General features: G+C 59.1%; 1 protein-coding gene across 2 annotated transcripts; it reads right to left on the reverse strand.

The window, feature by feature from the left end:
• Positions 1–479: 479 nt before the first annotated feature.
• LOC110478653 (diacylglycerol kinase beta) lies at positions 480–26,385 on the reverse strand. 2 transcript variants are annotated; one of them, XM_021545435.4, is made up of 26 exons: positions 26,319–26,385; positions 26,052–26,160; positions 20,573–20,830; positions 18,400–18,476; positions 17,281–17,446; positions 16,330–16,569; positions 15,424–15,594; positions 15,104–15,153; positions 14,446–14,520; positions 14,238–14,357; positions 13,275–13,392; positions 12,918–13,006; positions 12,461–12,577; positions 12,249–12,347; positions 11,944–12,057; positions 11,786–11,859; positions 11,584–11,658; positions 11,411–11,496; positions 11,115–11,204; positions 10,654–10,814; positions 9,656–9,720; positions 8,679–8,769; positions 5,935–6,136; positions 4,663–4,783; positions 4,521–4,581; positions 480–3,378 (listed from the first exon to the last, which is right to left on the reverse strand). In XM_021545435.4, the coding sequence occupies exons 3-26, from the start codon at positions 20,637–20,639 to the stop codon at positions 3,280–3,282; spliced, it is 2,628 nt and encodes an 875-aa protein (XP_021401110.3). In that variant the 5' UTR covers positions 20,640–20,830; positions 26,052–26,160; positions 26,319–26,385; the 3' UTR covers positions 480–3,279. The 2 variants fall into 2 exon arrangements, with proteins under 2 accessions (XP_021401110.3, XP_085443716.1); XM_085587590.1 differs by lacking the exon at positions 16,330–16,569.
• Between the last annotated feature and the right edge of the window lie 241 nt (positions 26,386–26,626).

Raw genomic sequence — 26,626 nt, forward strand, 5'->3', positions numbered from 1 at the left:
GGGCAGGCAGGTGCAAAGCCCAGGCTGGGGAGCACGGCGGGCACTGGGGATGAGGGAGTCACAGCAGAGCTGGGGACACAACGGGGAACCCAGGGCAGCTGCAGATCTGCACAGGCCGGGGGCTGCTCAGCACCCCGGGGACACGGAGAGGTGACGAGGCCGAGCGCAGCCATGGGACGGGCGGGTGGGAGGTCACAGGAAGAGCTGAAACCCCTGGAGAGCCAGGGCTGGCAGGGGGGGATGGTGACCGGTGCCTGCTAAATTTAGACCCCACTGATGAAAAAAAAAAAAAAAAAGAAAAAAAAAAAGAAAATGCAGGCTCCAAATTTAGCCGGATGCAGCTCCCACTGAGCACCACTCCATCGCGCTGCTGCTGCCTGCACCCCTTCAACCCCGGCATCCTGGAGTGGGCACCATCTCCTTTAGTCCCCACTAAAAGAGCCACACCTGGCCAGGAATCACCCCCATGCACCCCAGGAGGAGTTCAGGACCACCTTTATTGGAGGCAAGGCCACAGCAGTCCGGGTGTACACGGCAACACGCGCTACGCTACGGACACCATTCCATGCAGGCAACCACGGCTACGCACACAGAGGGGGTGGGCTGAGCTCCTGGGGCAATGGGGCTGCCCAGCTCTCAGGGGTCCCCCAGTGCAGCACTGGCACCAGTGCCCAGGGGCTTGTCTGGGGGTTTGGTTCCATCCCACGCGCTTGGGAACCGGGCTGAACTGGGAGGCACTGGGGAATGGGGGGATCAAGGCCTCGAGTGCCCCTCAGCTGCATGGCTTGTTCCTCCCTGGAGCCAGGGACAGCTGGGCTGAAGTCCCAGCCCCTGTGGGTCCCTCCTGGGCTCGGGACCTTTGCACCATCAGACTAAGGAGGTCAGGAGCTGGCAGGCCCGTTGAACCATGCCTTTGGCAGTGTGGGAGCACACTGGAGCTGGGCACCCTGGGGCAGGGATCATCTCCCTGGCCATCAGAGGAGACCTCTGGGTTGGAGCCTGGCAGAGTGGTGCTGGTGTGTCACCGTCCCACTGGCCCAGAGTGGTGGCCCTGGGCTCTCTGTGCCCTGCAGGACGTGCCTGAGTGTTCACCCCTGGATTTCAGCTGCTCACCCCCTGGCACTGCCAGGCCCAAGGGTGCAGGCACAGGCACAATGCCCTCCTGCTCCCCCAGCTCTGCCACCACAGACAGCAAACCACAGCAGAGACCCCAGTGCTGCTCTTTGCCCAGAGCCCAGCAAACTGTGACGGGGGCGAGGAGCAGGAGAAGCACTGCTGACTCCCCAGGCACTGCTGATTCCCTGCAGGCTCTGGGATAAAACCCTGGGTTGAGGCTGAGTGGGCAGGGAAATAGAACCAAACCTGTTGACCTTGTGTGCTGCCATCCCACAGATTTGTCACCCTCCTGCTGGCAGAGCTCTGGAGATGGCTGAGGTGGTTTTTCCACCCTCCCCGAGCGTGGGGCTGTGAAGCACTGCTGCCCTTGGCCATGGACCAGGGAGATGGCAGCTGGTTCGTGGGACCTGGGGTTTGTTTGGCCTTGCTCCATTTGCTTTCACCTGGCTGCTCATAAACAGCTGCCTTGGGGGCCAAGGAGGAGGAGGAGGAGGAGGAGGAGGAGGAGGAGGAGGAGGAGGAGGAGGGTGGATTTATGCACTGCAGTGACGCATGCCTGTGTACACAGGTCACAAACAGGTCCCTTCCAGCCACTCTGGAAGTGCTGGCAGCACCCTCTGCCAGGAGAATGCTACTGAACAGGGACCTGCAGCATCAGGAGGGACTGAGTGGGCATGGGGGAACTTGGGAGGACAGGGTGACTTGTCCCAGCCCTGTGGCAGGGACACAGTGGGGACAAGCAAGAGTTTTCCTGCCTGCAGTGACACCCACGGGGCACACACTGCTCCCAGCAGCTTAGGAGCCTCCAGCAGCCCCAGGGCAGCTGCCTGGGAGCAGGTTTAATTCAGGATGTGGCTGTGTCCTGCATGCAGGCCCACTGCTGGAGGCACTGGGTGACTGCAGAAGGACCCAGCAGCCCTGCCCATGGTCCAGCCTTGCCAGCTCCTGCCTCCTGGGAGTACATTCAGACCGCCACAAACTCATTCATCTGTTTTCTGGTCCCTGTGCATCCTGGAGAGAAGCTGCATCCCCTGATCTGTCCATCCATGGCTGATGCCTCCAAAACCTGGATCCCAGTGGTCCCCAGCAGTCACACAGGCAGCAGCATCTGTGAGGCTTCTCAGGTTTGGAGAGGGCTGTGGGGAGACCCGACCCTAGAGAAAGGGAGGTGCAACCACTCTGCCCCACTCCCTGGAGCCCAGGAGCATCAGAGGCAGCACCTGTCACACAGGGAGAGCACCAGCCTGGCAGAGCACGTGGGAGATGTGTAAAAGGTGCTGGGGACACCTTAAAGTGAGAAGAGTTCCTGGATGTCTGTCCCCAGGGTCTCCAGCCCCCAGTGCAGGCTGACAGGCTTTAGGAGAGAGGAAAGTCCATGTGGAAGGAGGTGCCATGGAGGACAGCCAGCAGAGAAGAGAGGTGGTGTCTGTGTCCAATCTGAGCTCCTAAAAAGGTGACCCCCAGAGTCCCTTTTTTTGTCCAAAGTTTGCTAAATAAATATATAAATATGAACACAAAGCCCAGACTGGGGCCGCTTCCCCAAAAATCCCCTTTTTCGCCATTTCCCTGTAAAAATGAAGTCTCTTCCCATCCACCCCACGCTTGTCCCTGTGCACTGTCTGTCCCCAGCCTGTCCCACAGCTCGTGGCTCACTGGGCTGGCAGCAATGGCTCTTTGCACCTCTCTTAAACCCCACAGCACAAAGGTGAGCGGCTGAGATGGCTCCTCCAGGCTAAGGAAATAAATAATTCCTCCCATTGCAAGGACTGGGGGAAAGAAAGGACTGCAGTGAGACATCAAGTGGTCTTCAGGAGGAGGATAAATAAATAAGTGGAGCTCAGTGCTGCCTCGGGAGCACATTCACTGGCAGCTTGGCTGGAGGGTATTTAAATAAAAGGGGAGAAAAATCCCAGTCCTAGTGCTGCTGCAGCAAATGTGCTCGCTGCTTGCCAGCCTGCCTTCTCCCCTTCTTCCATCCCAGCTCCAGAGGATGCTTCTGGCCATCAGGAAGGAGCCTACAAAACCTTCTCAGGATAAATAATCCCCAGTGGGCTTGGAGGGGGAGTTTTTGTCCCCACCACAGGATGGGGATTTGGGGACCCCTGCATCAGGCAGTGGCTGGGATGCTGAGTGTCTCCAGGCTGTGGATCCTTGGGTGTTGCTTTAATCCCGAGTTCGGTTCCTCCTCTTCAGGAAAAAGAAGCTGCTCTTCTGGGGAGGCCCCAGCAGCATGGGCACCTGGCTTTTATGTGTAATTTTGACCTAAAAAGATGTAGAAAAACTGAGCTCAGTAAGAGAGTGCTGAGCCTTCCCAGGTACCTCCAACCCCAGGACTCTCAGGAGTGACCCCGTGAAGCAGGGAGCAGCTCAGCACCAGGGTGAAGGGCTCTGGAATCACGTCCAGGTAGTGCTGGGATGGGAAGAGGAGAAACATCAGGGGACCCTCCTGCAGCTCCCCCCAGGGAGAAATTCTGCTGTGCCCATCCAGCAAGAAATGGGCACATCATGAGTCCAGGGCATGGAGTCACAGCTGCTCGGGCTCTGCGGCCACCCAGCAGCAGCAGGAGCACCAGCCTCCCTCCAAATCCAGCAGCTTTGCCAGCAGGAGCCCAGGCTGTCCCACCCTGCTGTGCTGCCAGCCCCATTCCCCCTCCCCACACCCTGCCAGCCCCATTCCCCCTCCCCACACCCTGCCAGCCCCATTCCCCATCCCCACACCCTGCCAGCCCCACTGCCCATCCCCACACCCTGCCAGCCCCATTCCCCATCCCCACACCCTGCCAGCCCCGTTGCCCATCCCCACACCCTGCCAGCCCTCCTGCCCATCCCCACACCCTGCCAGCCCCGTTGCCCATCCCCACACCCTGCCAGCCCCATTCCCCATCCCCACACCCTGCCAGCCCTCCTGCCCATCCCCACACCCTGCCAGCCCCGTTGCCCATCCCCACACCCTGCCAGCCCCATTCCCCATCCCCACACCCTGCCAGCCCCCCTGCCCATCCCCACACCCTGCCAGCCCTCCTGCCCATCCCCACACCCTGCCAGCCCATTCCCCATCCCCACACCCTGCCAGCCCCATTCCCCATCCCCACACCCTGCCAGCCCCATTCCCCATCCCCACACCCTGCCAGCCCCACTGCCCATCCCCACACCCTGCCAGCCCCCCTGCCCATCCCCACACCCTGCCAGCCCCATTGCCCATCCCCACACCCTACCAGCCCCCCTGCCCATCCCCACACCCTGCTAGCCCCATTCCCCATCCCCACACCCTGCCAGCCCATTCCCCATCCCCACACCCTGCCAGCCCCATTGCCCATCCCCACACCCTGCCAACCCCTCTGCCCATCCCCACACCCTGCCAGCCCCTGCCCAGCCTGCCTTCCTGCCCCTCCCTGGGCACTCACAGTGCAGGACGGCTGCATCCAGGGCTCCCCATCCACCTGCATGGGCAGCAGCTTGGACGTCCTGCAAGGCACAGAGAGGAGGTGACACGGGTGTCAGGTTTCGCTGCTGCTCGGGCACTCGGCCAAGGAAGGGGACAAATACCTGATGATGACCGAGGAACACTGGGCCAGTCTCTTCCCCGCACTCTTCAGCCCCGTGTAGATCTGCCCCATTTCCATCGCGCCTTCCAGCCCCACCACCTCCAGGAGATGATCGCTGAGGTCTGCAGGAGAGAGGGATCTGATCTGCTCCCCCCTTCCCCAGGTATCCCCCACCTTCTGCCCTCACTGGAAACCTCAGGGCCAGCCCACCAGGGCTGCTGGCACTGAGGGGATTTATCCTGATGTCCTCTGTGTCCCGAGACCACCAAACTGGGTGTTTCCAGCACTGGGCAATGCTGGTAGCCAATATCTTTGGAGCAAAAGTACTCCTGGTCTGAAAGAGCACCTGGGCCTGCATAGCTGCACAGTGCCAGCCCAGATCCCCACCAGCCCTTGGACTGTTTGACTGCAGCGTGTGAAATGATGGCACCCCTTGCCTGGGTGCCCTGGGGTGCTGCAGCTCCCCAGAAGCCAGCACACATGGCAGAACTGCTGGTCAGATCCCTGGGTATGGCCTCTTCTCACAGCTCATCCTGCTCTTCTGGGCCACCTGCAAGGGCACCTGGCAATGGCAGAGCTCCCTGCCTCAGGCTCCTCTTTCACATACACCCCTATCAGCCCTGAGAAATGCTCTGAGCCTCCCACGCCCCTCTTACCCACCCACGAGCGGGGATGTCCCCAGGGTACCAACCCTGCTGTCCCCTGCAGTCCCTTTGGGACTGGCTTGCCCTGTATCCCGCTCCCTGCTGCCTGTTGCCACTGGCTGAGGCAGCAAGGGACAGCAAGTGACAGTCTGGGATGTGACACTGCTGTTCTGGCAGCCACATCACTGCGGGGGCTGATTCCCACCCCAGCCCCAGGCTGTGGGTGGAAAACCCGGGCACTTTGTGTATTTTGCTGGCTGCTTTCTACCCCATTACTCCCCACTGGGCAATGCTGCCAGCACTTTGGGCTGTCCCTGCCCACGGGGGTGGCTCTGGTGGCCTCAGCAGTGGCTGGGAGGTGCCAGCTGGGCTCAGTGTGGGTCCTGCTGCTCCCAATCCCCACATCCAGGCTGGCAGCGCTGTGCTGCAGCCTGGCAAGCTGCTGACAAAGCCCTTGGTGCCAGCTCTGCTCTTGGGTTCCAGCTCTTCCTCTGCCATACAGAGGAGTCACCCCGGCACCCCAAAGGACACAGAGCTGATCACAGCTCCTGCAGCGCTGTTGCTCCAGAGATGGTGGCTGCCCAGTGCCCCTGTGCTGAGCCCACACTGCCCTGCTGCCCCCCACTCACCCTGCACGCAGAACTTGAGCTCCTTGGCATCGGTGACCACCGTGCCTGGCACCTTCTCTGGCACCTTCTTGCCCAGCCGGTTGTAGCCACGCTGCTTCTTGGTCTCGCCCCACAGGTTGGAGCCCCCGTACATGCTGGGGATGTTGAGCACAGCAATGCCCTCCAGGGAAGTGTTGCTCAGGTCCAGCAGGGTCCCATCACACTGCCACATACATGGGTGGTGTCAGGGGTGGGGGGGAGCTGTGCCCACCACATGGAGCCCCCTCCTCTCCCCCACACACAAGTGTGGGTCCCTGAGCACAGAGTGACACTGGACGGTCCCCAGGGGACACTGGCAGCTCCACTGGTTGAGGCTGGAGATGCAAATACTCTCCCACTTTTTCCTAGAGTTACTGTCAACTCCTTGACACTCCTCGTGCTGCTCTCCCCTCTGTTTCCATAGGAGTTTTACCACAGGTCTAAAATGGCAGTGTAAAAAAGCAAATTCCTGGGGGAGCACATAAAACCTTGGCTAGACTTGGTGCTGTGACCCAAATCGGGAGGCAACACCACCTTGACCCTAAAGCGACTTCCACCCAAGGAGCTCCAGCACCTGCCTTCCCCCTCCTCCTTATCCAAACTCACTCCAAAGGACTGGAAAGTTTGGCTGCCCAAAATGTAGCTCAAAACAGTTTGTCTTCAAGTGCCATTTGGAAACCAGACATAAGGCTGGAAGGAAATTAGGGGAAGGTGTCAGAGGGAAAAATGTCAGGTTTTGGAGAGCAAACCACAGCACAGCACACAGAACTGGCATCGCAGGCTTCGCTGTCATGCAGCAGGACTGCCTCAGCTGAAAATTCCCTGTGAAAGTTAAAATATCCATTGCCTGCAGCTTTCCCACAGGATTGAAAGCAACAGCCATGGAAATGCATTTCTTAACTTCAGATCTTCTCACACTACCCAGACATGGATCCCCTTCCTAAATACTTCTGGTGAAAGCAGCCACTTTTCCATCCAGCTTGAATTTCTATAAAGCATTCCCATTTTCCTTGAGGCATCTACTCGTTACCTGCCACTCTGTGCTTCAGCAAATCCCAGCACAGCTTTTTCCTTGCATTTTGGTGGTGTGAAGGCACCTCTACCCTCACTTCTTGTGCTGAGAGGAATGAAATGGGATAATAAACCCCTTCTGCTGCTCCAGTTCTGGCTGTTTTCCTTTAACAAAGGTCTAGAGCTTTTTTTTTCCCACCCCCTCAGCCCGTGCTGAGGACACCAACCCCGTTGGGCGCTCACACCTCGATGTGTCAGATCCTTTCTGCCTCCCCTGGTGCTGCGGGATCTTATTTTTAGCCTCACATTGAAAGCAAAAAAAAAAAAAAAAAAGCAGGAATCTTCTGGTTTGGGAGGGAAGAGCTGTCTCTGCAAGGCTTGGAAAGGATGTCAATCCCTTCGTTCTCAATACATGGTAACGACGCCGTGATTTGTAGGGAGAGAAAACACCTCACTGCAAGCCAGCAGGCTCTGAGTCCTTGTGGGATGGGCAGCATAGCTCGAGCATCACCCCCGGCCACAGGCACCTTTCCCACCTGGCAGCTCGGCGGGATGGCAGCGAGCTGGCTGCCAGCAGGGCAGGATGCTGGGCTGCTGCAGGAGCTGCTGCTGCCCAGGGCCGCCCACGCCTGCCCGGTTTGGGCAGCAGGAGCTCTCTGCCCGCAGAGCCCAGCCCCTGTGCCAGGCAGCCACAATGGGCCCTTTGAGCAGGGGCAGCTGACTGACGGCGCGCTGGCAGCGAGGCTGGAAGGAGAAATTTGCAGCTGGGGGAAAAAGCAAATTCATTTCCAGCAGTTGTAGGGGGAACGAGTGCCAATTTCCAAAACAAAACTGCTATTTCTCTGCAAGGCTGACAGTTGCCTGGGAGCTGGAGGGAGGACAGGCGGCTGCTTTCAACTTCAGATGCTGTGGGATTAACACTTTCCGGGCCGTGGGCTCAGCTGGTGGGCAGCACCCCCAGAAGGAACGGGGGGCACCTCGTGCCCATCTCCAGCAGCGTTCAACTCCACAAACATGGACTTTTGTCCACCCTGGGACAGTGCAGCATGGATGGGGAAGGGGGTGAGACGGTTGTGAGGCTGATCCTGCCCCTTCCCACAAGTTTCCAAGGTACCCACCCCAGGCTTTGGGAAGGGACGAAACTCCCCGCATAGAAACAGGCATCAAAATCCCTCTGCCCATGGCCAGCTCTGCTCTGTGCCCCCCAGCACCCTGCTCCCACCACCTGCTCTGACTCCCACCACCTCTTGCAAGTGCTATTTTCTCCCCTCACCCTCCAGCCTAAGTTATAAAAGGGTGGATTATCCAGAGACAGGGAGAGACGGAAGTTTACAGCCCAAATCCCCAGCACGGAGAAGTGACAGCACTCTTAGCAACCACGGGCCCTCCTCCCAGCTCTAATTAAAGGCTGTTTCCATGTCATCCAATGAGGGCTGGGAGCAGAGCAGAATTTACAGGGAGAATGTTCCAGGCATGCTCTCAAATGCAGCTGGAAGTGGGGAATACAGGATTATTCTGCCCACAGCTGGCTGGCTGTGTAGCAATCGCTGCCTGCTGGAATAAGGGGTCCTGCCAGCCACCATGTCCTTCTGCCACAGTGAGGGGTCAAAGCCATGGTGGCACCCTCTCCTCAAACAGCTGAGGGATCCACAGGAAACAGCTCCAAAAAGCCTTTGTGCCATGGCTAGAGCCAGGGAGCATGCCAGGAAACCCACCTCAACCTCAACATAGTCATGGAGTTTCTTGCAGGTGGCTGCAAAGGTCTCTGATGTCCCAAATTCGAAGTACCACAGCTTGTTCTTCATCCTGGGGCACACAGACATGTCAGTATCCCACTTGGAAGCAGCCTCTTGCCCCAGCCAGCAGCAGGACGGGCTGCCAGAGACTGTCTGGAGCTGCTGTGATGGGGACACGAGCCATTGTGCCCAGCACCCTGGCCCTAGGGAGCCGTGTGGGTGTGTCTGGGGGTTGCGGGGCTGTCAGAGGGCGGCTCTGAGGGGCAGGATGGAGGTGCTGGGTGCTCCTTAGGCATGGGATGTGGTGTCAAGGGACAGGCCACCCCGTGGAGGGGATGTCCCACACCACAGCACCCCACTAGGCAGCCCCTGACTGTGGCTCATTGCCTGCATCAGCTGCTGAGCCAGGCTTTGAGGGGAGCTCTAAGCTGGGAGAGGCTGTAAGCTGAGAGGAGCTGAACTCGAGGATGGAGTCAGACACTTTGGTGCACTCAGGGATTTTTCCAGCAGGTATTTCTAAACCTGGGAATGGGGGTCACGAGCCAGGGCTCCCGTTGCCATTGCCCCATTTCCGTGCACCCTGAGCACAGCGGGAACGAGCTGTGACCTGCTGCCTGCCCTGCCCTCCCTGCCTGGCCTGCTCCTGCCTGTCCTGGAATTCCACACTAATTATAAAGCATGAATGAACGTAACCGGGTGTGTGGCCAAGTTTGAGCAGCCTGCCACAGCACGTGGGGCTTGAAGAAGCATCCCAAACCCCCGCCATGCCTGGCCTGGACCCCCACCACGCCTGGTGTGTGCCCTGCCTGTCCCCTAAGGCTGGCCAAACCCCAGATCCTCTTGGCATGGTGCCTGGCAGTGGCAGGGTTAGGGTTAGATTTAGGGTTAGATTTAGGGTTAGATTTAGGGTTAGGGTTGCACAGCCAGCTCTCAGGGGGCCCTGGGGGTGCCCTTACCTGCTGTTGAATTTCTCAGGGTGTTTTTCTCTCATGATGTGAAAGCGGTGGGCAATGGAGGCGTCCTGTGGAGAGCACAGAGACGTCAGTGGCACAGCAGAGAAACAGAATCCCCACCCTGTGCCCCGTGGGCACGAGCCAGGGCAGGGGTGCTCAGCTCTTCATGCTCCCACTGGGCCCTGTGGCACAACTGAGGATGACATTGATGGTCCAAGGTGATGGAGGGACCCTCAGCCAGGCTCTTCCCAAAGCTTGTAAGGTGGGACATAATTAGTGCACTTGGCCTCCTTCCCTCATCACAGGGGCTCTGCATGGAGGGGATGATGACAGGGGAGGAAAGACAAGCAAGGGGGGCTCTGGGGACACCCCAAGGCCCTGCACCCTGACAGGTCTCCTGAGAGCAAGGCAGCTCTCCTGAAAATCAACACAACCTCTCCTTATGCAGAGTGGGTGTGTTTAACCCAGCTCAGAAGCTGTCACCAAATGCCACCTGCATTAGCAGGAGCCAATGTGAGCCCAGAAGCATCCTGCAGTGCTGCAGGTGAGTGACCCCTGCCATGGTGGCACCCCTGGCACAGGACAAAAATGCTGCAAGTCCCTGGCAAGAGAAGAGCTTTCCGCAAAACACTCCTGCTCTCAGGACTGACCCCCATGGCACAGGGCTGTCATCCTCCCCAAGCTCCCCAACCTCTCTAGGTCAGGAAAATGTGAAGGAACATGGGTCTAAACAACAAAGCAGGTCTTTGCTGATGTCTTGGCAGGTGGGGTGTCCTTGTCTTCGGGAACCCCAAACTTCCCTGAATCCTGTTTAAGCTCCTTTCACATTCATCTTGCAACATTCCTGCTGGGAAGATAAAGAACCCCTGCCTGCTTATATATCTTGGTGCTGCCTTTACAAATGATAGAAAAAACAGAAAAAAAAAAACAAAACAGGAGTTGGGAGTGTGAGCAAGGAGGAGCAGGAAGGGAGAAACTGACTCCTGCCCCATGGAACTCACCACCCCAATGGAGAAGTAGTTGTTGATGATGGTGGATGGGACGGGATCTCCGTTGGCCTCCCGGTCAGTAGGAATGATGTCGATCTGCCAGCGGTCCAGCATCACCTCTGTGCTGTGCTCTATGTCCTTCAGGACCTTCATCAGGTTGCCTCCTTCATAGCCTGGAAGGGAAAGAGGATGAAGGAGGATGAAGGGGAGCACAGCCATGTCACAGCCAGCGGCCGAGCGCTTGGGGGCTGCGGCTATGGCACATTCTTGAGCAGTGGCAGAGATTTTGGCTCATGGCAGGGCTCTCCAAATGGAAGTTTGGAGGGTTCAGAAAGCAGCAGCTGCTCTTTTTGGAAGGAGTTAGAGGCACCAGGCTTAGATGTAGCTCTGAACTGCATCCCAGGAGCCCGGGAGCCCTCCCTCCCCTGGCTGAAGGGTTCCCAAGGGCCGGCCATGCCCTGGGCTGTCCTCACCTCCTCCCCAGCGCAGGCACCGAGCGAGGTCATTGCCTGTCCCCAGGGGCAGGACAGCCACCGGCGGGTGCTTCACCAGCTTTGCCTTATCTGCAGTTCAAGGGAGAAGAGAAGTTTGGGGCTGACAAGGCTCATTCCCTGCTCCTCTCCACGTCGCTCCTCAGCCAGCAGCCTGGAACGACGCTGCTGGCAGGATCACCAGCCCACCCTCCCTGGGGGATATCAGGAATCTGTGGCGGATCAGCAAGGATGGGGGTGGACGATGCCCAGCAGGGACACAGCTGTGCCTTGCTCACCTATGCAGTCCAGGATCCAGCCCACCGTGCCGTCCCCTCCGCAGGCCAGCACGCGGAAATCTGGGGTGTCCCGAAAGAAGTTCAGCCTGGAGAAAGCCAGGAGAGACAAGGGGTGACGTGGCAGAGCAGGGCCTGGTGGGAGAGGGCAGAGGATCCCCTGCAGAGCTCCATACCCTGGCGTGGGCCCGCCACGGTCCAGGTTGTACACTTGGCGTGGGTTGAGCAGGTAGTGGAACTTCCGCAGGACCCTGGGGAGAGAGAGACGTGAGGTGAGGGATGCCATGAAGGTGATTCCCACACCAGGAGTGATGCCCGGGGCACCAGCAGCCCCCAGCCCCGGGGGGAAGCTGTTCCCAGGCAGGCAGGACCACCTACCTCTCCCCCTGCCTTCCTCCACTCTTGGGGTTCACAAACACGAGGAGTGGGTGTGTCCCGGGCTGAGGGCTGATCTGGAGGGCAGAAAATGCAGCTGTGAATCCCTCAACTGTTGAGTTCAGTGGCACAGCTCACCTGCACCCACTGCAGGAGCCTACCTGCAGCCCTTGCCCATCCACTGTGGTGGAGTTGAACTTGAAGCCCTGGCTGTCCTCGGGGCTGGTGCTGGCAGGGGAGTCGCTCTCCGAGCGCCGGCAGTGGGACTGCCTGTCCTTTGGGGAAGCGAGGCGTGGGTGCCCACGCTGCCCACGGGGCAGTGCCAGCAGCCAGGGAGGCAGATCAGCCTCAGCACTGCCCTGCTGGGTCCTGGCACTGGCAGCGACGAGGGGGACACTTACCAGGACAAGGGGGGCACTTTACCAGGATAAGGGGGGCACTTTACCGGGATAAGTGGAGCACTTACCAGGACAACTGGGCAGATGTAGGATGGGAGCAAGATGTGGTCCCGCAGCGGGCCCCCATCACACTCTGGCTTCACATGGGAGGCACACTTGTTGTGGAGCTGGAGGGGTGGGAGGAAGGGATGTGGAGCAGAGGACACCTGCCCTCCCCTGAGCAGGAGCCCAGAGCTGGTCATGCAGGCACGGTGGGTGTGCCCCAGCCCTGGGTACTCACCGTGATTTGGCACCAGACACAGTGCAGGCCGGTGATGCCCTGGTAGCACTTGATGCTCTTGTGACATCTGTCACACTTGGCAGGGGAATTGCCCTCGATCCAGGTGTGCTGCATCACCTGCAAGGCACGGGGACACGTGGCACAGCACCCACTGACCTGCAGACACCTCCCTCCTGCTAAGGGTGTCCGTGAGGATTTTGGAAGCTTGTCCTGCAGGGATGCTGCTGATCCAGTCCTGGCCCTTGCACAGCCCCTGTGCAGAGCCAAGGCAAATCTTGGAGCTGGGGGTCATGTGGATGCCTGGGGACTGCAAGGCTTTGGATGCTGGCAATGCCCGTGAGCTGCTGCCCAGGATGCGAGGGGAAAAGCCAAGGGGAAGAAGCTTTGGGGAAGCAGAGCAGGAGACCAAGGGGCCAGGACACCTACTGGCTCAGAAATGCACCAGCTGCCTACTCACACTTGTGTTTTTCTTGGATTTAACATAGGTGCTGATGCAGGAAGCGATGTCTTTGGACACACACCTCTCGTGGACAGTGTACTTGCAGACTGGTGAGAGAGAAAACTCAAGAGAGAATCATTTAGGTTTGAAAAGCCCTGTTAACACCCTCGAGTCCAACTGTTACCCCAACACCACCAGGGCACCAGCACCCCAGGAAGGTGATCAGCATGGGAGCTGCCCCCTCCCCACTCAGCCTGCAGCACCCACGGGGCTCAGCACTAACAGGGACCAGTCCTCCCTCCCCAGGGCACCACTGGCTGAGGCAGGAGCCACCGGTCTGGGAGTGCAGCACCCTGGCAGGGATGCAGGACTCACAGGAGCAGCAGAGGCCCTGCTTGCGCACCCCCAGCAGCATGGTGCGGCAGAAGTTGCAGTAGGCAGGTTTCTTGAAGTGCTTCAGCCTCCAGGCATGTTGCCCATCATCTTTCACGTTCTGCAGGGCAAGAGAGTGGAGGGTGGACGTCACTCTCCCACTGCCAAGAGTCCCAGCGTCCTCAGCCCATCATTTTTGTCAACTTTTCACCCCCTAAAAACCCCACGGCGTTTCTGGGAGTTTGCCCCCAGCAGGATCATGGGCTCCCCCTATTCCCCTGCTCTCTTGGTGTTCCCCAGAGCATCCCTGGCACTGCATCCCCCTGGGCACACCCAGCTCCAGCTCCCACGGACCCCTGGCACAGCCCAGCCACAGGGAAGATCTTGGCAGCTGACAGGAAGGTGACTTCACATTTGGGGCCAAGCCACCACTGCCACCACGGGGTGACAAAAGCACAAACCTCTTCATCTGGGGCCAGGCATGAGTGCTTTACAGGAGTCAGTTCAAATTCCCTACTTTCTTGATTTTTTTTCTGCCAGAAAGCCTGTCCCCCACCCTACCTCTCCAGGGGAACCATGGGCACCATGAGCAAAACCATCTTTCCTTGCAAATTATTACTCGATGGCCAGGGATGCACTTGAAAGAAATGAAGGTCGAAAGGATGAAAACACAGACAGAGAAATAAAGGGGGTCTCAACAGCCCCACCTTTGCTCTTTAAGCCTCACTCTACAAGAGGAGATGCCATTTTAGGTACTCATCCTAGGTTTTGATTAAATGTTCATTGAACTAGAGTGCACTGCTTGGGCACAGCAGTTAAAAAATGAACTTGGGAAGATTTGGGGTGTGAAGGGGGTGGGGGGGTTGTCAGCAGGGGCTGGGGCCAGTGTGGGGCTGTGTGGTGCTGTATGAGCGCATGGTGTGCTGCTGGGGGTAGGCTGGAGCAGGTGTCCTCAGGAACACTGACCGTCTCCATCCCCAGGAGGACCAGCAAGGGGATGGTGGTCATGCCACCCCGAATCCACTCCTCCAGCGTCACAGTCCCGTCGTGGTTGTAATCAATCTCCTCCATCATAGCCTTCAAGATCTGGAGGAGGGCACAGAATGTGGTGACACAGTGATGCCAGCCTGGCCTCTGGCTGAGAGCCCCTGCTGCCTCCAGCCCCAGCACTCACAGGCTTCAGCTCGGTGGAGTCCCACTCCAGGTACTCAGCCACGTGCACCATCTGGTTGATGATACGATCCAGCTCCTAAGCACACACAGAAAGTGGTGCCCAGGGTTAGGGATGGCTCCAGGCACGAGCAGAGTGTCCAGCCCCAAGCCCCCAAGGTCTACATTCCCACATGCCCAAGGTTACCCCAGTCCCCACATACACAGGAGGGGCAGCAACACACCAGGCCTCGGCTCCTTATTTTTTCAGAGCCTTCTGCCCTGAAAACCTGCAAGGAAATCTGTACTGGGTTTTCCTTGGGAAGAACTATTCTGATAAACCAGATTTTATTTGCAACAAGTTTCACAGGCGATACCCACAGAACAAAGAGAAAACATCATAGGAGAAGGAGCTGTGCATGATTTTTTTCTTCCCTGAAATACCACGACCTGATGTAGTGCTACAATTCTTGGTGGGTGGATTTTTTCCTAGCTCCTGCTGGATGCAGCAGAGCTGCCATGTGATCCCCAGCTCTGCAGTCCAGCTGCTGCTTTCCTCCTCCCTTCCCATATCCCTGCCCCTTTTTGGAGCATCTCAGCAGGGCAGTGAGCACCCCAACAGTGTCCTGAAGGTTTCCAGCCCCCTGAGCAGCCCCTGCTCTCTGTCCCAAGGGTAGGCTCACCGAGCTGTCCAGCAGGCCGTTTCCATCGGTGTCGTAGAGGCGAAACATAACTGGAGGGAAGAGAGAAGCTGCTGACAATTAGAGCCCAGCCCCGGGGCACCCCAGGGTGCCCCAAGCACCCTGTTCATGCTGCTGGAGCTTCAGGGTGGGAGCAGCGCTGTGCAGCTGGGATGTGACCCCAGGGCTGTGGAGCATCAGGGCAGACACAGGCAGGAGCAGAAGGGGGTGCAGAGGGGTTTTCCCAGGAGCAGCCAGCCCTGCACCCGTCCTCAGGCTGAGCCCCCTGCGGGTGCCACAGCCGAGCCCAGGATGACACTTACACTCCAGCTTGTCCTCTGCCCGGCCCCTCTCCAGCAGGGACAGGTAGCAGACAATGTCCTTCAGGTGGACCACCTGGGCCACGGGGCTGGGAGGAGGAGGCGGGGTGGCCTTCAGGGAGCTGGGACCTTTCCGCAGGCTGAAGGGCAGCCTCTTCTCCCCGCTCCTCGTGCCTGTGGGCAAGGAGAGAGGCACAGCAGGGGTGACATCGGACCAGGCATCGTCACCACGTGGGAGACAGGAGCTCTGAGGGAGGGACCCATTCGGCGTGGGACTGGGTGACACCACGGGGCCAGGGCTGGGACACAGGATGGGCACTAAAAGGGCACTTGGGGCCGGGTGCCATCGCAGGCCTGGGGGCACGAGGGACACCTGGGGCTGGTGCCATCACAGGCTCAGGGCTGGGCAGTGCCACTCATTCCTCGGGGTGCAGCCTGCCACACCTCCATCACTGCAGCTATGGGCGGGATGAGCAGCTGGAGCCCATGGAAACGTGTCCTGATGGGAACATGCATCCACCCAGGAGGAGGGAGAAGCTCAGTGGGCAGCAAGGCAGCTTGCCAGGGTGCCAGGGTGCCCACGCTCACTGATGCCCATGGCAATAGCAGGGGGGATGCTCCTGGCAGAGGGGCCCTTCCTCGGGGCCTGGCAGGGGCTGGGGCAAGGGGCAACTGTGACTCAGTGCCCCATTTCCCCTCCCTACAAGATGTTGCCAGGTAATTAAGACATTGATTGATGGGGGCTCTGTGGGATGGGATCTGTAGCTTAAGTTTGCCAAGCAAAGGTGTCCAGGTGCCAGGAACCCAGTGAGTTTGGGAGGTCACTGCCACCACACTGGGGACTTGACCAGAAACTGGGGAGGGCTTGTCACTGCCCCAGTCTCCCAGCAGAGCCCCAGCCAAGCCCACCTGGTGACTGAGGGCTGAGCAGAGACACGGAGGAGATCTTGGAAGAACCCGAGGAGTTGTGAGCAGAAGTGGTGCCAGTGGTGGATTTCTGGGAGGATGATCTGGACCAGCTGGGGGAGGCATTGGGGATCGATGCCAGGGTGAGGGATGCTGGCTGGGGCTCAGCTGGGTTGCTGTGGCAGCCCTTGGGCTCGGGGGTGTGTCGTCCCAGAGCACTTCGAGGGGTTTTCCCATTGATCCCTGCAAGCAGACACGCCCAAGGGCAGCGTGACACCAGGGTGTCCGTGCCCCTTGCTCCAGGAACTGGTGCTGGGTGCTTGCCCTGGGTCCTCTCTGCTAGCCCCATGCCTCTCTGCCCTGGCATCCCAGCCCCAGGGCTCTCTGAGGGGCACCACAGGTCACCCCTCACCCTCCTGCCTGGCCCAGCAGCCCCCAGCAGTGCTCACATCCCTGGGTGATGGACACCACGGTGCTCAGACCAGGCAGGGAGGATGTGCTCCTCCATCCCCAGCCAGAGCTGGGGGACGTTCTCCCTTTTCCCTTTGCAATTTATAGTCCTTTCAGCAGATGTCTCCACGAGCCAGGAATCCAGCCGGGAAGGGCTGGGGGAGGCAGAGCTGGGTGCCTGGCACACACAGCCTGCTCTGGGTGCAGCTGAGTGCAGGGTGGCCGTGACAGAGGCGCAGGCCACCTCAGCCTGCACAGAGATGCTGACAGAGTGACTTGGGCTCTGAATGTGCAGAGGAAAAGGCACGTGCCATTGCATCCTGGAGAAATCCCTCCCTGGAGCTGCACAGGGCCTTGGCAACAGAGGGGGGTGTGAGCTGGCCTCGATGCCACCCCTTCAGTGTCACCCCCTTCAGTGCCACCCCCAGCCTTCATTCCCGTGGGCAGTGTGGGAGCAAGCCCAGCGTGCTGCCCGGAGCCCAGGGGGGAGGCAGGGTGGCTCACCCAGGCTGCTGTGCTGGGGCACACCCGGGCTCTGCTGCTGGCTCTCGGGGGAGGCTTGGCAGATCTTACGCCTGAAGGAAGTGAAGAGGTGCTGGCAAAGCTCCTCGGGCACGTTGGCCTCCAGGTAGGTCTTCATGAAGAGGCAGAAGCCCTCGTAGTCGATGGGCTGGGGAACAGAGAGGAGGAGGATGGAGGTGCCCCAGGCCACCACCAAGGTGCAGAGCTGCCAGTGGGCGTGGGGCTGCATGCCCTGGGCACCCCTCACTGGGCACATGAGCACCAGAGCCCTCCCCAAAGCTGCTGGTTTCCCAAATCCAGTGGTTGGAGGTAACCTAAAGGGTCCCAGAGGCAGCACGGCCAGAAATGCCCAGTGCCAGTGTGGCTGAGCCAGGTGAGCAGTGCTGGGACAGGGACAGCAGCCAGGGCAGGAGCTGGGGGAGTGGCAGAAAAGGGCAGAGCAGTGGGACTTTCCAGCCCAGCCCCAGCCCCATGGGGACTATCCTCCTCCCGAGGACTCTGCCTCCTCCTTCCCTGCTGGGCATTGCCATTGTGTGAGGATGATGACTTCTCAATGGCTTTTGTGGCCCCAGCTGGAGTGAGCATCCCGTGGTGCCCTGGAATAACAAGGTACCTTTGTGCCACTCCTTGCATGTTCAGCCCACTGATTTTTCTCATTTTGCCTTGATTCTGGTGATTAGAGCCCCACAGAAGCTCTGTCCTGCTGGCACACCAACAGGTCCCTCTGAAAGCACCGCTCAGGAAAAATAATCCCAGCCTTCTTTGGAGGAGAGCAAGAAGGCAGAGCTGTCCCATCCCCATGTTGGCCAAATAATTCACTTTTAGGGGGAGAGTAAATCCCTCCCAGGTTCTGCCTGGCAAGGCAAAGCCCCAAAAAGCTTTCAGCAGGATTAGGTGGGGTGGGATGGCCATGCAGAGGGCAGGGTCCGGGGATGGCCAGGGAATCAAGTCCTGGGTGCAAAACCACGGGGAGAGATTGGGGCCAGCAGCCAGCCCTGCCTTCTCCTGGCTGCTCCCAGCTGGGGGAGCCGGGCTGGGGGAGCTGCAGGGGCTGGGAGCTGCCAGCAGCATGGGGGGGACACGGCGGGCACGGGGCCGTACCTGTTCGGGGTTGTACCTCGAGAGGACTCCGTCCCCATTGAACTCCTCCAGAACATCCTTCAGCTTCTTGGTGGAGTCTGGGGAGACAAAGGCACCGTGCTGAGCATGGCCCCGCTGGGCTGCCTCTGTCATCCACCAGCAGGGTGGTGCAGAGGGGTTTATCTGCTGGATATACAATTGCTGGATCTCTCCGTGCCTGGAAGAGGCCAGCCATGCCCTGCTTCCCCTTCCACCTTCACAGGGGCAGGGCAGATATGGAAAGCTGGCCTGGGAGCTTTATATACATAGAGAACTTCCTCCTACCAGTATGAAAATAAACACAGAGCCAGAGCAAAGCCAGGAAGGTGTGGACACTGCAGTCCCAGCTGCTCTGGTGTGCTAAGCACACCCTGGATGTCCCTGCCACAGTGCAAGTGGCTGCTGGCACCCCTTGGCAGAGCCACTCATCCCAGAGGCTGCCTTGGGCTGCTCACTGGTATCTCCAGGAGGTGCCAGGAAGGAGAAATAAAACTGTATTCATAGAATCACAGAATCATTTAGGTTGGAAAAGCCCTCTAAGATCAGCAAGTCCAACCATTAACCAGCACAATTGTGTTCACCACTAAGATAGAAATGTCCCACATCTCCGTGGCTTTTAAATACCTCCAGGGATGGTGACTGCTGAGGACAGCCTGATTTAGTGCTTGACTACCCTTTCGAAGAAGAAATTTTCCTGAATATCCAATCTGAACCTCCCCTAGTGTAGCTTGTGGCCATTCCTTCTTGTCCTATCACTGGATTGGTCCATGCAAACTTCCACACAAGTAGTAAAGACTTTCCCTGGCTGAGTGTCCTTAAGGCTGGAGTGTCTGGAGGGACATTCTTCATTTTAAAATAGGGAAAAGAAGGAAAAGTGGAAAAAAAGATCAAGGTGAGTGAACATTCAGCCCTCACCTTCACACACATCCCTGGGCATGTGCATTTAAAAGGTTCTCAGACACAACAGCCTTGTTAGTTACTGGGAAATCCTCTCTCCATGTGGGGGCTGAGCTGGCTCTGATCCCCCCAGCAGAACTTGGCACTGGACCACAGCTGCCTGGGATGTCAGGGGCACTCAAGGAGAGGGATCCTGGCCCTCCTCAGAGGACCCCCAAATCCCATTGGGGAGCCATCCTACAGGGGAGAAGGCAGTTGCCCCTGCTGCAGCCTTGCTGGCCACATTTTGGTTAATGAAACTAAGATGCCATCACTGTTCTGAGCCCAGTGTTGCAGATGGTGTTTCATGGTCTGGGATTCAGGAAAGCAAAGCCCATCGTCCTCCAGAGAGGCAGAATGAGATGCAGAGAGGGATACTGCACACACCCCTCTGCCTGAGTCTCTGGCTGGTGGGCAGGAGCGTGGCCCCACTGGGGAACATGAAGAACTTGTCCCCAACCTCACCCTTGTGATGTACAGAGTCCCCAAGGACAGCCTCAGAGAGCTCACGGTGTCCCCTTTGGCTCTCAGTCATCTCCCATCCAGCCTGCTCGCCCCAGGGTCAGGCCAATTCTGCAAAGCAACGCCCTTGTGATTTCACACCTCTTCTCCCTTCATCCTGTGCCTTTCCTGCCCTGCCCTGCTCTCAGCACCTTCACGAGCTGCACTGCTTCTCCATCAACTGCTGTAAAAAGCACGGCCCCACTCCAGCTCTCTGGCAGGCAGGACCTCAAGGACCTGGTTTGGGTTTCACCCAGGCTCTCCCTCCAGCTTCTCCCAGCTCCAGGACCCCTCGGTGCTGCTGCAAATCTCCTTTTCTCAGCAGGAGCTGCAGCAGAGCGTCGCTCTGCAAAAGCACTGAGGAGAATTACCGCAGAGGGCTGGCAGCCCAAAGCACGCTGTGGAGCAGCCCCGTGCGTTTGGTGTGTTTGGGAAAAGCCAGTCTGCTTTCCTGGTTGGCATTTCACTCCGCTGAGAACGTGGGAGCGACCGCCTTCAGACGGACTGAGCCGTGCTCACGTGTCCGGCCCCAAAGCTCAGCTCCATCCTCCCGGCCAGGCAGCCAGGGGGACCCCAACCAGCCAGGGACTTCCCCAAAAACCTAAGGAATCCCCTCGTTTTCCAGGAGGACACTAAGGAAAGGTAGGACAGCAGTCCAGCACGGATCAACAGGACTTTTCAGCACATCCAACCCGCTCTCCCCATCCCGGGTACTCACAGTCCGTGTACTGCTGGAGCTGGGCAAACTCGGCGGGGCTGAGCGAGATCCAGGTGCCATCGGTCATTTTTGGGCAGCAGGGACACGGCAGGGGCCACCAGCCGCTGCCTCTGTGCCAGCCTCAGTGCCACAGGTCCCACAGAGCGCTCTGTCACATCGGCACGGCGAGGGGCACGGCCAGCCCTGGCACTGCTGGCATCATTCTGCTGAGCCTGTGAGAAGCCAGAGCTTCGGGGCACCTGGTCAGCACCTGCCTGCCTGGAGGGGACAGAGAGAGAGGAGGGGGTCAGCAGGAGGTAGAGACAGGGTCCTGCTGTGCCTGGGGACAGTCACCTGCAGTAGTGGGTGTGTGAGCCTGGAAATGGGGTGCTTTGCCCCGCTGCAGACCTGGGGGATCCCTACTCCAGGGAGCAGAGGGTGTGAGCACAAGGAGGAGCACAGGGCACCTTGCTGTGTGAGCATTCTCAGGGCTTGGTGTCCCTAGGAAAGCTCCTCTGCCACCGAGCCAGCCTGGTGCCACACACAAGAGCCACAACTCTCACCGGCCAGAGGATGTGGCTGGAAGAGGTCAAGCAAATGCCTGGGGCAGGAAAAGGAACTTGTCACCCCCAGCATTTCCCAGGGGAACCCAGCAAAGGGAGCAGAAGGAAGGGCATGGTTATTTAAAGAAAATGCAAAAGCTGGGGGCGGGGAATACGGGAGAGTAGAAACTTCCAGTTTACTCCTGCACCTTTGAAGCTGGTGTTTACTTCCAGAGAATCGTGGTAAATGAAAATCTATAGTCAAAACTGGAAATCTATAGTCAAAACAGGGAAAAATCTGTGCCACAGAAAAGCCCTGACCAAAGGGCTCTCTCCAGCCCACTCATTCTTAGGCTTCAAAATTTTTTAGCCTTTTTCATTTAACCAAATTGGCCATCAGGCAAAGGGCAGCGTTTGGAGGAGGTGGTTGCTCTCCAAAGAGTTTGATCTCCATTTTAGGGCTCTTTCCCTGCCAAATGTTGGCTCCCAGTTTCCACCAGCCTAAGCTGACAGACTGGAGGAAGCAGAGCAAAGATCAGAGGACTTGGGATGATGCTTAGGGAGCACCCACATGCCTCAGCATCTTTCCATTCACAGAAAAACACCTTTGATTAAGAGGAGCAAGTAATTCAGGGGAGCTGTCGGCTCCCACATGCCACACCAACCCCACACAGAGTCCCTAGGGACATTCACACATGGGGGTGCACCAGGAGCAGTCACTTAACCCCCCATCCTCAGGACTCTGCCCACATGTCAGTACTAATGCTATTTTGCCTCTATATTCAGCTGCTGAAAATGCTCCAGGGCAAGAGACGGTCCCAGGGGCAAAGCCTGGTGTTGGCAGAGGAAGGAGCAAACAATCTTTGGGGCTGTGGGGAGGATGGTGACCCCTGAGGAAACAGCCCAGGGCTGAGCATCTGCCTGGATAGCTGCCAAAGGGTTTTCCAGCTGCAGGGAGTGACTGCACACAGAGAGGAGCCCACCAAGCCCTGGCTACGCATTTGCTGGAGTTTAACATCACAACCCTCCTTAGTCCTGTTCAGTCCTTTCCTCCCAGGAGGACAAAGTCACTGGGCTCTTCTTCCACCCCTCCGTGGCCTGGGACTTCTTGGCTGCCTCTAAGGCTGCCTGGAGAGCTGTGGGGCCTGGGGACCCCACAGGATGCTGTTCCTGCCCAGGGGATGAGCAGTGGCTATCCCGGGACAGGGAGCAGTGCCCTCACTGCCCTGCCCTGGGGCACTCCTGGTGGGATAACATATAATCCTGGGGAGAATCCCACCTTCCCACCCTCACCGGGGCCCTGCAGCCCCATGGCAACTCGCCTCCAGCCTGTGACCATCCAGCTCGTCCTGGCAGCTCTTGGTCCCTGTGCCACCAGCTGGGCAACACTGCTATGGCTAGGGAAGAACTACCCAATGTCTTCCCACACTGGCTTTGGTTTTGTGGGGATCTTCATCTTGCTGCAAGCACAAGTGAAAACATGGTGTTTTCTCCTATCCTGGATGATGGGTTTGTCCCAAAGTACTTCCAAGGCTGGTCCAGGAGAGCTCAGTCTGTAAGAAATGCCCCGGAATGCAGACAGACTTCGTGTTTCCTGGCACACAAGCTGTTTGATTTGATCAGAACCTCTTTTTTATCCTAAACTTATCCAAGGAGAGGCTGAGAGTCCAGAACTAGCTAGAAGAAAAGGCAAAGGGAGGGACCTGGCTGGCTCCAGCTCCCAGGAGGAGTTTGGGGGCACTGAGGGCAGCAAAAATATCCCTTGCTTCTTTTAATGATGGGTGATGGGGCAGCACAAAGCACCAGAAGGAAAGCAAAGCAGAGCTAATTGGGCCATCCCAAGAGGCTTTCCCCTAGCAATTGCTGGAATAACAAATGCCACTCCTGGCACGTCAGCCTCGGATTTCAGGAAGGGCAGGAAAAAGCCTCCTCAGGAATCCAGCTGCTCCTCGTTTGGCCGCCCTCTGAATTGTCAGCGGCAAATTATGTTCTATTAAATCAAATTTGCCTCTCGCTAAAAATAGCTCCCTACTAGTGTTACAAATAACACGGATTACCCTGCCTGGAGGCGCTCACCGGGCACGGCCCCTCTCCCCATCCCTGCTCCTGTGCGTGGGCACCGGCCTGGTGTGACTCAGGGCAGGGGAGGATGGACAGGGGGGACCTTGGAGCCTCCCAAACCTCCCTGGGGGCATAAGCAGAGCTGGAGCTCGTGGGGAGCTGCGTGGCACATCCTGCAGCTGCAGTGATGGGAGAGGTGCTGTTGGGAGCATCGATGGGTGCAGCTCTGTGGGAGCCAGGGCCCAGCCATGCAGGGCCTGAAATACATCAACAGGGGAAATGCCAGGCAGGAGTCCCCCAGTGGTGAGTGGAGCTTGGACTTGTGGCAGGACCATGCCACAGGCAGTGGGACACCTCCATATCCCTAAAAAAGGGCTGTCCATGGGCACCTCTGGTATCCAGGCATGGGGAATCCCAGAAGCAGCAATGGGATGGCAGAGGAGCTGTTTTCCCAGGCAGACATCCCTGTCTGGAGCCTTTTCACCAGCCCCAGGCGCTGGCTGCCCAGTGCTGCTGTGGATGGAGGATCCCACAGCACGGTGCTCTGGGATCACTGTGGGACTGGGAGGCCTTGCTCCACTGCCACCCGCCCGGCCCCCCAGGAGCACAGCTACTGATGGGCACCTAACTCTGCACCTAACCCCATCCCCTCATACGTCCCCATCTTCGTTCTCGTTCATGTCCCAGTCTCCTTTCATGTCCCCATCCCTGTCCCCATCCGTATCTTCATCCCATCCTTGTCCTCATCCCCGTCTCCATCCCCATCCCAGTTCCCATTTCACTCTTCTTTCCCTCCCCCTACACCTCAGTCTCTCACTTTCAGTTTCACCCCTGGCAAAGGTTGCTCTTTCCCCAGGAACAGAACAAACCACAGGGGCACAAAACCAGAGACAATGGGCTGGCAGCTTCCAGGTGCTGGCAGAGCCTCCAGCCTCCGACCAGCTTCACAGGAACGTGTGAACGGGGCTGCAGCACCTGCCCCGCAGCAGATTCCAGCTCCAGATGCCCTTTGGAAAGGAAAACCATGGGCTCCTTGAGCTGCAGGAGGTGGCACGAGGAGGCAACACTCCTGCTGAGCACACACACCCGTGCAGAGGCTGTGGCTGCCTGGCAGCAGTGGGACACAGCACGATGCTGGGCTCTTCCCTGCCTCCCTGCCCGGGCCTGCAGAAGCCACAGACACGTGCCACATCCCTGGGGCAGAAGCATGGCAGGTCCCTACAGGAATGGCATTTTCCAGGCCACCCCCACCATCTTTTGGAAAGATCAGCCTATTTTTGTGTTGGATGGGGAGAGGCCCCTGAGGCGGTGGGTGGAGTATAAATCCCTCCTGTCCCACTGCAGCAAACAAACCCCAACCAAGTCACGCTCAAACTATTTTCTGCAGCGACAGGAGAAGGCGCTTTTCTGCATTTTGCCAGCCCAAGAGGCCACTCAGGATCGGCTTTTTCCATTCTCCAAACCTGTTGCTGACTACACATTCCCCTGACGCTTTGACCACCGCCCACACAGAGCAAGGCACGCTGTCCAGGTACCTCACACCAACTTTGCTGTGGACCCCGAGCACCCTCAGGGCGATCAAAGGCACTGGCAGGGGTGCCTGGAGCATCCGTGCTCTCTCCCACAGTGACACAGGGAGAGGTGGGTGGCCGTAGCCAGCCCTCCAGCCCCAGGGCTGGGCTGTGGCTGCACCAACTCCCAGCTGGGTGCCAGGAGATCTTGGCTCAACCCTGTGACAGCAGGGACCCAGCACAGCCTCCCTTGGAATTCATCCCCCTGCCAGGGGCAGGACAGCTCAGCTCGTACCCCAGAGACACCAACAACTTCCTGACTTACTACTGTTGGATTTTTAGAGAATAATTTTGCTGACTGAGTTCGGAGCAGACTAGATCTGAGCTAGGATGCCTTCGGAGCAAGGCGCTTCCCCTTGGCCCTGCATGTCCCAGTCAAGCCAGACCTTGTCTCATAGAAAAGCCCTTTCCCACACCAGACAGGGCAGCAAATGCTGGGCCTGCAGCCTAAGGACTGGGATCTACCCCAGGATCCCACCTCCATCACCTTGCACATGTAAGCCCAGGAATTCAGGACATCTACAAACCTGTCAGACGGAAACCCTGGCTCTCTCTCTCTGCAGGAACCCTGTGGCCACGAGTCCCGTGGCTTATAGCCACACCTTGGGCGGGATAACGCTGCTTCCTGGTAGCTTTAAAATGCCTTCTCCCCTTTCATCCCCCAACACAACCTGCAGAACAAGTCACATCCAGCCCCCTTCCACAGGCCAGCCACACCAGCACCGCCTCAGCCCTCCCGTCTCCCAAAGCCAACGGCCCTGGCAATTTTTACTTAACAAGAAAGACACTAACGAGCTTTTCCAGCCTGGCAACACAGGAACAGCTGGATTGGGCTGTTCTTCTGCCCAGCCCAAGGACGGGTGGTTTTATAGCCAGGCTGAGAACCAACACACGCTGAGACACCAGTGAAGGTGGTGTAGGGCGGTGTAGGGCGGTGTAGCACCCTGGGCTGCTTTAGGGGCTGGTTGCCATCCTCCTCACCCTGCGGACAAGGGTGCGCTGCCCTCTCTCCACCCTTCGGGAAGCTTTTCTCAGGGGCACAGCCACAGCCTGGGAACCCCGATTGCCCGACCCCAGCGCTGCCCCACTCCTTCAGCGCCGGCACCGCTCCCTAAAGCGCTGGGGAAGGGGGTCGGGGCTGGCCCGGGGAGGGTCGCGGGCTCCGAGGGCAGCGGAGGGGGACGGACGTGAGCTGCCGAGCCGGTCCCGCGTGGGGCGGGGGATCCCGCGCGGATCGGGGGCTTTACCCACGATGGAAAGGGGTGAGCCCACGGGCGTCGCCGCGCCCCCGCGCAGCCCCGCGTCCCCCCGCCGCTGTCCCCTTACCTGGCGGCGGCAGCGCGGTGCCATCGGCGGGACCGGCCGGGCGCTCCGGCGGCGGCTCGGGGCTGGCGGTGCCCGGCACTCCGGGCTGGCGGTGCCGGGCGGTTCGGGGCTGGCGGTGCCGGGCGGTTCGGGGCTGGCGGTGCCCGGCACTCCGGGCTGGCGGTGCCCGGCACTCCGGGGCTGGCGGTGCCCGGCACTCCGGGCTGGCGGTGCCCGGCACTCCGGGGCTGGCGGTGCCCGGCACTCCGGGCTGGCGGTGCCCGGCACTCCGGGCTGGCGGTGCCCGGCACTCCGGGCTGGCGGTGCCCGGCAGCGCTGCTCAGCCCGGCGGGGCGGGGATCGGGGATGGGGGATGCGAACGGGCCCGGCCCGCCCCGCCGCTCCGCTCCGCCCGCCTCCGCCGGCACCGGGCGGCCGGGGCGGGAGGGGGAGGAGGACGAGGAGGAGGAGGAGGAGTTGGAGGAAGAGCCCGGCGGCCCCGACCGCGCCCCCGCCCCTTCCCGGCTCCGGGGCAGCGCCGGGGAGCCCCGGGGCGGGAGCAGCCGGCTGCGGGGGCGGCGGGAGACGTGTTCCAT

This window comes from Lonchura striata, chromosome 9, assembly GCF_050655825.1.
Source record: "Lonchura striata isolate lonStrDom1 chromosome 9, ASM5065582v1, whole genome shotgun sequence".
Classification (NCBI taxonomy): Eukaryota; Metazoa; Chordata; class Aves; order Passeriformes; family Estrildidae; genus Lonchura; species Lonchura striata.